General features: G+C 41.5%; 1 protein-coding gene across 5 annotated transcripts in view; it reads left to right on the forward strand.

Annotated features, from left to right (window-relative positions):
• Window positions 1–13392, forward strand: part of FXR1 (FMR1 autosomal homolog 1) — a 137716-nt gene that overhangs the window by 106483 nt on the left and 17841 nt on the right. For 3 of the 5 annotated variants that reach the window (XM_030215744.1, XM_030215745.1, XM_030215748.1), the window contains exons 13-15: window positions 5443–5646; window positions 10435–10635; window positions 11285–11365. In XM_030215744.1, coding sequence (XP_030071604.1) covers window positions 5443–5646; window positions 10435–10635; window positions 11285–11365 — 486 coding nt within the window. The remainder of the gene's footprint in view (window positions 1–5442; window positions 5647–10434; window positions 10636–11284; window positions 11366–13392) is intronic. The other 2 variants (XM_030215747.1, XM_030215749.1) reach the window with 2 other exon arrangements.

Here is a 13392-nt window from a genome sequence, read left to right on the forward strand (position 1 = left end):
ATGTGTTGGGTCTGTGAGTGCTTTCTGGGAATTGTGGGACCACTAGGAGTGTTTCCCCAGTAACCTAGAAATCACTGAGAATAACTTCAGAACGGGAGACTCACCCAGAGGAGGTTGATGGGAGGAGGGTGTTAGTGTAAATCACAAGTTGCAGGTGCAGGCGGACCTGAGCTGTGCAGGGGCTAGACCCTCTAAGTGGCTGCGGAGTAACCCCAAGCGAGTGGCTTGGTGTTTCGTGACACCATATATGGGACACAGACTGTAGAAGTCAGTCCAGCATTGGCCTCAATTCTCAACTGCTAGGGTTCTAATCTAAGCACCACTCCTGCCCATCATAAATGAACTTATAGCTGTTGATGTGTTAAATTTTGTTTTGATACTGTCCTCTTTGTACTTAGGGATCCTTTGTGTCTATTCCATGCATTTTTGATTTCCATTACTGTTTTTGTCAAGGTCAGCCCTTGTCTTTTGACAGCCATGCTTAAGCAACAATGTTTTGTAAAGTGAACGCATGCATTGTTTTATACACAGATAGTAATGAAAATTACCAGCTATCCTGTTTGAAGTGTAGGTGAACTCCTCTATAGATCATGAAGCTGATAGGTCAGGCTGTGTGGATTTGTTAGAGGTTATGTATATTAAAGGCAGTTTCTCATTTTGTGTTTAGAATTGGACATGTGGCTATTTTCTTTATTTGAACCAACAATGATTAATTTAGTCAAAATTAAAACATAAGAATAGCCATAGTGGGTCAGACCAATGGTCCATCTAGCCCAGTATCCTGCTTCCAACAGGAGCCAATCCAGGTTATAAGTACCTGGCAGAATCCCAGAGTAACAAGATTCCATGTTACCGATCCCAGGGCAGGCAGTGGCTTCCCCCACGTCTATCTCAAAGGCAGATTATGGACTTTTCCTCCAGGAACCTGTCTGACACTTTAAAAAAAAAAAAAACTTAATTGACTTTTTTTAGGATGGTATAAATGTGAAAGTATAAATGCTGTCATTGCAACAATTATAGGTCTTGGCCCCCTGACTGCTAAAAATATCACTTTTCTTAGAATCTAGCTGCACCATTCTGACGTGTGGTTTGCATTCCCTCCCTGCTAGCAGATGGAGGTAAACACACTTACTTTTCCTAGTGACATCACCGGTATAAGGGCTGGTGCTTTGTGGGAAAACGCCAGTATTTTCTCTGTCCAGCAGATGTTAGGCTGTGCAAACTAGTGGAACTGGTCCCTGGCCTAGCTTCCAACCATCAGTGCTTGCAGTTTGGGGGTGGAGGCTAGTATTCCTTCACCTGCCCTGGGCCTGGAGGCCCTGAGTCATGATTGGTTGCAGCATATTGTCCTGCTTGCCAAAGATACTGCTGCCTCACAGCTGGGGGGGGGGGGGGGGGGCCTGGTACAGGGGAACCCTGCTGGTGGATGGTTCTGTGACTTCTGGAGGAGAGGGACTTGGACTATCTTGGTTGCTCATTGTTGGGTGGAGCCCCCCCACCCCCACACATACACACCTGCAAGGAGGAGGAGGGAAAGAACAAATCCCCAGTCATTTGTTTGTTTAGGCAGGAAGAGTTTTCTCACCTATTGACCTGTCTGATGCCCTAAGTCTCTCTTTAAACTCATCAGCTGAGGTCTCGGAAGGGGATCCCATACTGGACGGTTTCTCAGGGTCCCCCTAAGCACTTCCTCTGCACAAGATACTATTCTGCAGGTTGGTATAGTGGGAGGCTGTTCTGGATAGAGTCCTCCAGAGATCCAAGGAGCTGGAAAGGTATCCTCCTGCCCCCCCCCCCCCCCCCCCCCCCCCCGAAGGAGGTGGAGAGATTTTGGCAGTTCTTCAAGGTAGGTACTCTGGTCACAGTGGTGACCAAGAAGACCACCATGCCTGTGAAGGGAGGGGGGGTGTTCAGAGAGATGCACATGAAGAAGGTGGCGCAACAACTTAAGCTTACTTTTTCCTTCACTTTGGTGAGATATGTGGTTAGAACCATGTATCTGGGGCAGCCTTCCTGGCTCATATTCTGATTTTCTTGAGCATCACCTCCTGTTTGATAGCCTCCATTGTGGTGGACCACCAGTGTCTTTGGTTGCACTACTGGGTGGTGGATGCAGCCTCCAAGAAGCATCTGTCAACTCCCCTTTTAAGGGTCTTCTGTTGTTTGTAGAGGATATAAGGAAGTTCATCAAGGATTTAGGGGAGGCTTGCTTTCTCAGGCTCTGTGAGCTGCACAAGAGAGTTTCCCAGTGTGCCTCTTTGGCTAAGCCCTGGTCTAGAGTGGGCACTAGGTTTCATTCTGATAGGTGTCATGTCAGTCCTGTTCCAGGGCTCATTAGGGCTTTCAAGCAGGGGTAACATAGTAGATGACGGTAGAAAAAGACCTGCACGGTCCATCCAGTCTGCCCAACAAGATAAAATCATATGTGTATACCTTACCTTGATTTGTACCTGCCTTTTTCAGGGCACAGACCGTACAAGTCTGCCCAGCAGTATTTCCCGCCTCCCAACCACCAGTCCCGCCTCCCATCTCCGGCTCTGGCACAGACCGTATAAGTCTGCTCTCCACTATCCTCTCCTCCCAACTACCAACCTCTCTTCCCCCACCTGCTCCGCCACCCAATTTTGGCTAAGCTTCTGAGGATCCATTCCTACTGCACAGGATTCCTTTATGCACATCCCACGCATGTTTGAATTCCGTTACCGTTTTCACCTCCACCACCTCCCGCGGGAGGGCATTCCAAGCATCCACCACCCTCTCCGTGAAAAAATACTTCCTGACATCTTTTTTGAGTCTACCCCCCTTCAATCTCATTTCATGTCCTCTCGTTCTACCGCCTTCCCATCTCTGGAAAAGATTTTTTTGCGGATTAATACCTTTCAAGTATTTGAACGTCTGTATGTGGAGGAGTGGCCTAGTGGTTAGGGTGGTGGACTTTGGTCCTGGGGAACTGAGGAACTGAGTTCGATTCCCACTTCAGGCACAGGCAGCTCCTTGTGACTCTGGGCAAGTCACTTAACCCTCCATTGCCCCATGTAAGCCGCATTGAGCCTGCCATGAGTGGGAAAGCGCGGGGTACAAATGTAACAAAAATTTTAAAAAAAATCATATCACCTCTGTTCCTCCTTTCCTCCAGGGTATACATGTTCAGGTCAGCAAGTCTCTGCTCATACGTCTTGGAATGCAAATCCCATACCATTCTCGTAGCTTTTCTTTGCACCGCTTCCATTTTTTTAACATCCTTCGCAAGGTACGGCCTCCAAAACTGAACACAATACTCCAGGTGGGTCCTCACTAACGACTTGTACAGGGGCATCAACACTTCCTTTCTTCTGCTGATCACACCTCTCTCTATACAGCATAGCAACCTTCTCGCTACGGCCACCGCCTTGTCACACTGTTTCGTCGCCTTCAGATCCTCGGATACTATCACCCCAAGATCCCTCTCCCCCTCAGTACCTATCAGACTCTCCCCGCCTAACACATAAGGCTCTCGTGGGTTTCTACTCCCTAAGTGCATCAATTGCCAAACCTTAGACCATTCTTCTAGCTTCCTCAGATCCCTTTTCATGCTTTCCACTCCCTCCCGGGTGTCCACTCTGTTGCAAATCTTAGTATCATCCGCAAATAGGCAAACTTTACCTTCTAACCCTTCGGCAATGTCACTCACAAATATATTGAACAGAATCGGCCCCAGCACCGATCCCTGTGGCACTCCACTACTCACCTTTCCCTCCTCCGAGCGAACTCCATTTACCACCACCCTCTGTCGTCTGTCCGTCAACCAGTTCCTAATCTGTAGACTAAAGAGGTCCGAGACTCTGATTCCTCCAGTCCCTCCAGATGCACCAAAAAGTGCTCCCCGAGCCCTCCAGCCACAAGTGGGCCCAGATCACCTCAGACCAGTGGGTCCTCAAGGTCATCAGTCAGGGTTCTGCCCTAGAGTTCACTCGCTCCATCCACACCGCCTTTATGGTCTCACCCTGTGGCTCAGCTGCAAAGTGTCAGGCCAGGCTGTCTCAGTCACTCTCCATCACTTGTTGGACCTTGATATGGTAGAACCAGTTTGGGCTAGTCCCTACTCCATTTCACGGTCTCAAAGAAGAGCGGCTTCTTCTGACCCATCCTTGACCTAAAAAAGATTGATGCCTGTCTCAATATCCCACACTTTTGTATGGAGATTTTGTGAGCTGTGATCACTTCTGTTCATCTGAGAGAGTTCCTCACCTCCTTGGTTCTCTTGGAAGCTCACCGTTATATTCACATTGGGGCAGAACACAAGGGTTTCTTTCAGTTTTGCATCCTGAGCCAGTATTTTCAGCTTTGGGCCGTTCCATTCAGGTTATTGACATTCCCTCACACCCTTTTCCAAGATTATGGTGGTGATAACAGTGCACTTATGCTGCCAGGGCATTTGGGTCCATCCCTATCTGGACATTTGGGCTTATTTCAAAGCAGACTCCAGAGCATTCACACCTCAGGTCATCCAGATCCTGGAGTGTTTGGGCTGGGAAGTGAATTGAACAAAGAGCCATCTCTCTCCCTCCCAGAATTTAGAATGCCTGTGGGTTTGGTTCGATACAGCCTAGGGGCATTGCGTCTCATGGAGGAGCAACTGGGCAAATTGTAAGCTCAGAAGGGCAACTTGTGCAGTCTGGAGGCCCCACAGGCCTGGGATATCCAAATTATTTTGATGACTTCCACCCTTGTTTTTGCTTGCTGCCGTTTTCATGGAAGGTTGTTTTTTTTTAAGATACCCAGAGTTACACTGGTTCTCCCCAGACCCTCCTTTAGGTCTGTACCTTTTCGAATCGAACCTCTTCCTTTGGTTAGATAAGCTGGCCTAGGGTATCTGCTGCTCTATACAAGGTCATACGGGCCATGAGGAGAAGCAGCTTCCTCCTCCTTCACCTCCCACCATTTCATGATGAGATCATTCTCCATCTCTATATAAAGGGCCTTAAGTAGTTCTCTCCAGATATACAAGGATAAATCCACTGCCTAGTGATGGACAGGCAGGCTCATCTTTTATTACATCACAGCATTCATAGGTTACATTAGGTACAAGGATTCATTTTAAATAGGACAATTACTGAGGTCCTGCTACAGTTACCTTTTTTTTTTTTTTCATCTTTGGCTGGGTAGCAGTAATGAATTGGTTAAGTCTGCCTGCCTGTGTTGAAGTAATAACTTGGTTGCAGGTGGACCTTATCTCTAGGATCTGTGTATTGAAAACTAAATTGTTCCAATTACAGCATGATCATTTAGAGGCAAAGTTGAAAAGTGCTTGTGCATATGTGTGTGTTGTTTTTTCTTTAACCGAAGCTACCATAATTAATGTCGCATGTAAAATTCTTGAACTCATATCCTGGGTCTTGACTTGAATCATTCATTGTTCCATCCAGAGTTTCCAACAAATGTTTTAATTTTCTTTTTCAAAAGGTACAAACTCTGAGCTATCTAATCCCTCTGAGACTGAATCTGAAAGAAAAGATGAACTGAGCGATTGGTCACTGGCAGGAGAGGATGACAGGGAAAGCAGACATCAGCGTGATAGCAGACGACGTCCAGGAGGAAGAGGACGAAGTGGTTCTGGGGGTCGAGGGCGTGGTGGGTCCCGTGGTGGCAAGTCTTCTATCAGCTCTGGTAGAATTTATTGATCTGTATTGGGATTCAATTTTGCTACATAAAACAATCAGTGCTTACATATTTGTTAATATTGTAAGGAAGAAAGTAAATTGGAAACATTACCATAGGGCATTTACAGTTGGCTGCCAAAAGTTTTACTTTTTCATATCAAAATGTAAACAGTTTTTTTTAGTCTTTCAAGCTCCTTCTATGGAAATTATCATGCCATAATTCATCCACAGACGTTAATAGTTAATGAAAGTGTTTATATGTGCTTATTTTTCAGTAATGGGGTCCAACTACATTAGAACACCAGCAGACTTTGTTGACTACTTTACATTTTATTTCATTTAATATCTTTTTTTTTTCTACCACCAATCTATAACTAAGTTTTTAATTATTTACAAAAATACACACAAATTATACCACAAAATAATAACAAAAACTGAAACCAGTAATGATCAACACCAGCAAATAAAATACATTAAAGAAACAAATCTAGTTTAAGAAAAGGTCATAGTACTTTTCATCAAAGCCCCAAAGACTTCATCAAAACATAAGTTTTTCTTAAGTAGCAAATTACTGGTATTCTCAAGACATATGCTTGGTAAAGCATTCTATAATAATGGAACCACAACACAAAAAGCTCACAACTTTGAAGGAAAAAAACCACTAAAAAAAAAAAGTGTAATCTGCAGAATATAATGAACAAGTTGGAATATAAGTCTGCAAAATACTTTCAAAGAATGTGAACACCTCACTTCAGTATTCATGAATACCAGATTCAAAATATAAAATCTGATTCTCAAGGCTATTGATAACCAGTTAAGATAAGCAGAACAGCAGTACTGTCATATTGCTCCAGCATTCTGCAGCATGTGAAGTAACTTTATGTACCATGTACATAAAACAATACAGTAATGAAGAACACAAAGTACTAGAGCCTGAAAAATTGTTTTGAACCTTTCAGATGAAAGGAAAGGCTTCAGACAATGCAGCAGCCTTTTTATAAAAGGGTAACGTACCAAGGACTGTATATGTTCCCTCAGAACGGAAGGAATCATACATAAAAACATAAGAGTAGCCAAACTAGGTCAGACCAATGGTCCATGTAGGCCAGAATCTCGTTTTCCAAACAGTGGCTAAGCCAGGTCATAAGTACCTGGCAGAAACTCAGTTAGCAGCAACATCCCATGCTACCAATCCTGGGACAAGCAGTTGCTTCCTCATGTCTGTCCCAATAATAAAGAAACCAAGCGGGAATAGGGGGTACACTTAGAGGGAGGGGGGGGGGGGAATCATATATATTTGCATAAATAACGGAGGGAACACAAGGGGAGCATTAGTGGAGGGGGATAGGTGTAAGGGACTGGGGGGGGGGGGGAATACAGAGTTGAACAAGTGGTGATATGCAGACACTAAAAGAGAGATTGTCTGATGTATCAACGTTCAGATAACAAGATATACAGAGGGGAGTATGTTCCGGGTGGTTAATTGTGAATGTAACTGAATGGAAAAGAAGCAAGTTAAGAGTCGTATAGCAAATATATTGAGACACATTTGCGAGATAGTTATAACAATTGATGTTTATTTAAGGTCACATGGTTGAGCCTGTCAATATATGTCAAAATGTAAAACTGAATGCAAAAGAAAGTAGACACAACAGGTGATTAGTGTGTATTTAGAAGCACAAAGGTGGGATAGTTATAACACTTGATGTTTACGCTATGTTACATAGTTAAGAATGTAAATTTATGACAAAATGCAATAAAAATGTTAAAGTTAAAAAAAAAAGAAAGAAACCAAGCACTTAGCTTAAAACATGTAGTCCCAACGGGGATCTCTGTTCACTTAACCAAACTTCATCAGGGGAACTAAGTGGACAAGTTCACCAAAATCTCTCTGATAATGGTTACAGATTCTCTAGTATGATAGTCTCTTTCTTAAAGAATTTAGCAGTTTTATTTGGATTTGGAACTGTCCTTCAAATTGCAGATCTCCTACATATCTAAAAAAAAAAAAAAAATTACTTTTATAAGGTACAGATGATTCGATTAGTGAAATCCCTTTTTTCTCACAGTGAATATTAGTTCTTTCATTGGTCATAAGCAGTATTGACTACTGCAGCTCACTGCTGGCTGCTGTTCATCAGGCCTACATATGTGTTAATCCAAAACACATCATACATGGAGCTAAAAATGGTTTAATTTCTCTCACTGAAAAGCAAACACGTCACCAGTTAAGCATATAGTTAGTTTTAAGATTCTAATCCTGTAATATAAATCAAATAAGATTGCCACACTTTCTTTCTTGCTTTAATAATCTTCATTCCTCACTTAGGGTACTTAGATCTATGCAGTCTAACATTTTGACGGTTCCATCCTTTAGACAAATACTTTATAACATCCAAAACTCCATTTGTATTCCCCAACTCTCTTTGCCTTGAATCCTCCTATCAAGCATATGGGTTGGCTGCACAGAGTGACAATTCAGCAGCTATGTTTTTGTTTACTCTGATCTTTAATATTGTATTTCTTTTTGTCTTTAATATGTTTGTAAAACTATTATGACAGTGTTCTGTAGTGGTATATGAAGTTTTAAGTAAACAGAATGGGATTACAAACTGTAGAAAGAAGAGTGGTCAGGGAGTAAGAGAGGACTGCAGTGAAGAACTAAGGGTGGATAAGAGGTTACAGACACTGTGCCATCCCAGCTTCTCATGAGAAGCCCTGGAATACCTGGGAGAAGAGATGGGTCTTTAGGGCTGGCCTGAATTTTGCATAGGAAGGCTCAGAAGTATAGATCTGAAGAGGAAGTCAAAGGGTTATCTAATCTATTCCTCCAATACTGGACAGGATCCACTACCCCTACAGGTATTTGTCATTGATGCTTAGAAACTTACAATAGCAGAGGATCCACCAATTCCCTATGTAGCTTTTTTCCAGTGCGTCATTACCCAAACATTTAGAAATTCTCATGATATAAGCCCTATATTTGATTAAGCCACCGTTTTCAATGAAAACTCCAGGCAACCTACATTATACCAAAGCAAAAACGCTCTAAAACAATCATAATACACAATAAATTAATGAATTTTCACTTAACAGCACAAAGGGCTGCATTTGTGGGAAACTGTGGGGTATAAATGAACCATAAATAAATAATAAAATAAAAAGGGAAAAACTAAAATCAGCCAAATAGACTATTATTACTTAACCTAACATGGTATTGCTACAACTTGGTATATATGGTCATTTTAGGATTGAGTTCTGTGTATGGATGTTACTGCAGGAATTGCTTAAATTCAGTACTTCCTGAATTTTTTTCCAAATCACAATCCCTTATGGTAATGTTCTTTTACGGCCATATACGATTTGTTGATGTCCTGATTTAGTTGCTTAACGTCTCTTGCTATCAGTTAATAGGAAAGCACTGCTGTACAGAATCCAGTGGTCTCAATTGTTTTATTCTGAGGATATATAATGTGGTTGTCTAATTTTAGAACTACTTGTATATGGAATATTTTCCTCTATATACTAAGACTGATTGGGATATTCTACCCACAGGAACTAACTTTTATTTATTTCATACATCAAATCAAGGAGTTCCTGTTGATGGTTTCTTTGAATAATGATTGCTTGACCATTTGATAGTGCTTCTAACGTTTTGGGTTTTATATTAGATGCTTTGCTTACTTTTGAGCCCCAAATTATAAGTGGTTTTTTCAAACTAAAGCAATTGAGGTCCCTTCATTTCTATTTTTATGAAGACTAATTCAGTCGTGTGTTCAAGGCATGGTGCTATCCCAATTAGACTATTGTAACTCCTTGTATACTGGGATTTCGGATTCCTTTATGAAAACCTTCAATTGTTGCAGTATACCGCAGCAAGATTGATTTTTAGTAAGAAAAATTGATCATGTTTCACCTTTGTTGATTGCTGTTCACTGGCTTCTTGTTCAAGCAATGCTATCTTTAAAACAGATTGCTTTGGACCCTGTTTACTAAGATGTGCTATAGGCATGCAAACATTTTAGCACGCACTAATGCTAGAAACACCCATAGGAATATAATGGGTGCTCTATCAGCGTTTGCTTAAAAGTTAGTGCATCTACAGCATGGCTTAGTAAACAGGACCCTTTGAGGCATATTTTCAAAGCACTTAGCCTTCCAAAGTTCCATAGAAACCTGTGGAACTTTGGAAGGCTAAGTGCTTTGAAAATATGCCTACTTGTGTTTAAAATTTTAAATGCTATGGTACCCATAACGTTTTATCAGTTAGTGGCATTTCCTTCTGTTAGTGATTTCTCTAGGTCTAGAAACTGTCCTTTATTGATTTGTCATTTAAATTACTCACTATAAGAAAAAGTTGGAACTGTTTTCTTTCTTTCTTTAAAAATGTCTTTCTATCCTGCTTTTCGCAAATGTTTAGACATTTGTTTCAAAAGTGTCTTCTTTCACACTGATCTTACATGCTATTTCTAATGACTATTTAATTGTAAACTACACTGAACCCTTGTAGGGATGATAAAGCGGTCTATAAATGTTGGATTACATTGCAAGGAATGTAATTTTTTATTAGGCTACTATTCCTTTTATAGTACAGAAATTGAGAATTTGTGAATGTACTGCCTAATAGCTCTGGCTGCGTTATTAATTTTCTCTTTGTAATTTTTGGAAGCAATTCAGATTTATTTTACGAGGCCATCATCATTTAACCAGCACTTTTATTTAGACTGACATTACTAGAAAAATATATGACAGATTTTTTATTTTTGTTAAGTTTATTTGTTCTTGCACCTTTTAGTGCTTAAGGACCCAGACAGTAACCCATACAGTCTACTTGATAATACGGAATCAGACCAGACTGCAGACACTGATGCAAGTGAGTCTCACCACAGCACTAATCGTAGAAGGCGCTCTCGAAGACGGAGGACTGATGAAGATGTAGCCCTGATGGATGGCATGACAGAGTCTGACAATGCTTCAGTAAATGAGAATGGCTTAGGTACGTCGGTATTTCCTGGGTGACAACATGGTGTTACTACAAATCGTGTAACAAAGTTTCATTTTTATCACTGCTAAGCATATTAGCATGCAATTGTGCAATAATGTAAAAAATATGTAAGGTATGAGCACTGTTCAGACACTTGCATTTTTCCTTGTTATAGCTGGCTTTGAAATAGGAGGCCATGTAGATGAAAAAGCACAAGTGATGAGGTGGTTGCTTCTAAAATCGAATGTGTGATTATTTTCACGTCAGTGTTAGGATTGACCTTGAGTACTACGGGACACACTTCTGAAATCATGGTTTCATGTTAACCCTGATACCTGTTTCTAAATATCAATTTTTACTCATGCATTCCTACCATTTGACCAATTTTATTAATAAAATACAGGAGTCATTTGAAAATTAAGTACTGCTCTAAACAGTAGTCAAATTTAATAGTAAATCAGTTATTTTTTTAGGAATTTCGCTGAGTCTTGTAATAATCTAATTGGCATAGATCAATCAAAATTTAGATAAATTAATTGTATTCCCTTTCTAGTACGTGCAATTTTTTGTCATCTCTACTGTTTAAACTGCAGTCCTTAAAACTTGAAAATTATTCTGATATCAGAATATTAAAAATGTGTGATAAACTTTGCAATTTCAGATGATAGTGACAAAAAACCCCAGCGACGCAACCGTAGCCGCAGGCGTCGCTTCAGGGGTCAGGCAGAAGATAGACAGCCAGGTAAATGTGGTGATGGGATTTTGGCACCAAAGAATCACAAGCATGAAAAAGTGCAGTGTGTCTCTCGTTTTTTTAGATTTATCTGTACAGTGCATGAGTTATACTTATCACAGCGCTGTGTATAGAAGAAAAAGGTGTTTTACTTGTGACCCACCCAATTAACTAATATTTGAAATGCACCCTTTTGCTGTGTTGAAATAGTTTGTGTGTCTTTCTAATAAAATCACTCATTGTTTCTGAATTTTATCTACTTCTCTTATACATACTAACATTTCAGATTTTATAGCAGCAGTACTAGCTAGATCACTCAAAATAACTCACTTGGGTTTTGGCCCTATTACTTCCTTTTTTTTGTTTGTTTGCTGCTGCTGTTTGGTCAGGTTCTTTTGACCTCTGATGGTTTGTTTTTGATTTTCACACTTAGAATATAAGTAAAGGCTATATTGCATGTTAGAATGCTCCATCCTTAGCTATTTGCTGTCAGAGGGATGCCTGCTTAATAGTGTTCTTTTAAGAGTTGGTACAGCAGCATCCTTATTAATTTAATTAGGAAAGATGCAAGTGGCAAATCTGGAAAAGTTTTCTGAGTAATAATACTGCTTCAGTTTTTACATAAAAATCAAAACTATACCAGCTATATTGTAGCAGTGATTTAACTTCTAACTGAATTGTCTGAAAACAGTAGTTGCTGCTAGTATTCTGCATTTAAGTGGTGTTTTTACTCCTGAAGGGATTCTGTGCAAAAAAAGCTGAATATTCTGTGCATACTATTTTAAAACTCTGCACAATGTATTTGTAATTTTCCTGTTCAGAATTCTACCGTTATAAGGGCTGATTTCTTCCATAAGGTATGAAATCACCCAGCAACTGTTCCTGTACTCTTCTTCAGCTGCCTTAGCTTATATCCTTTTCCTTCCCCTAAGTTTAGCCCCCAGCTTTCTCTGCCCCTATTTCAAGGTGAATACCTCCTTTCTCTTGCTTCACCCCACCCATTCAGTTGATGTACTCTCTAGCAGCTCTGTCTTCAACATTCTCTCCCTACCCCTCAACATTCTCTCTCCCTTCCAGCAAGGCCCCAGTTCTGTCCATCCCCAAGATTCTCCCCCCCCCCCCCAATACAAACCCCCATCTTGCCTTTCTCCTGCCCCTTCCCTTGCTGTACCCATTCCATCCACCCTTCATCCCCCCACCCATGTTGTGTGCACACCAGCCACCTTTCCCCATCCTCCCCACCCCCACTGAAGCGCACATAAACTCCACCCACCTTTCTCTGTCAACAGTAGATGAATTGCAGCTACACGTTAAGGTGATGTCATCTTGTTGGCTCTCACCCGTAGCCCAAGAAAGTAAGATGAAAATGGCTTCTACAGGAATCCCTTTGGGACCACCAAATCAGGTACCCTTGTGTACCCCAGTAGCAGGACCTTCGACTCCCTAGCCCAGTAGGACCAACACTGGCATCTGCAAGAAAGTGTCTCTGGAGCAGCCTCATTGTATGTCAGCATATGCTGACTCCTGGTGCGCATGGACAAACTGGTAATGAAGCTCTTGTGTTCAAATAGTTGCTCCTCCACATTGTCAGCGCCTCATCCTGCCTCTCTAACCCACGTCAGGGACGCGAGAAACCATGGCTCCCCCATGCCAAGAACAATTGGGAGATATTAAATGTTCTTTCTAAGATCTGTGGCCTTCTCCTATCACCACAGTGGCTAATAAATTCAGATTGGCACTCTTAAGCAAGGATAAAAAGGCACGTTTGACAACCTTAAAGGTACAGCAGTCCCAAATAAGGGTACTCTTAATAGGGCGGCTCAGTGGACACAGGACCAACATAAAACTCCTCTTCAAAATGTAATGCAGCCTGGCGTGAGGGCAAAAACACCCTAAAGAGATACTACAGTCTCCAGAGGTTTTACAACAGGAGTCAACCAAAAGACCAGCCTCCTCTGGTGTTCCCTCCAACTCTGAGCCTAAAAGGCATTAGGCGCTTTAGGGATACTTGGTTGCCCCTCTCAACTGTGCCAAGC

Source organism: Microcaecilia unicolor, chromosome 10, assembly GCF_901765095.1.
Source record: "Microcaecilia unicolor chromosome 10, aMicUni1.1, whole genome shotgun sequence".
Taxonomy (NCBI): domain Eukaryota; kingdom Metazoa; phylum Chordata; class Amphibia; order Gymnophiona; family Siphonopidae; genus Microcaecilia; species Microcaecilia unicolor.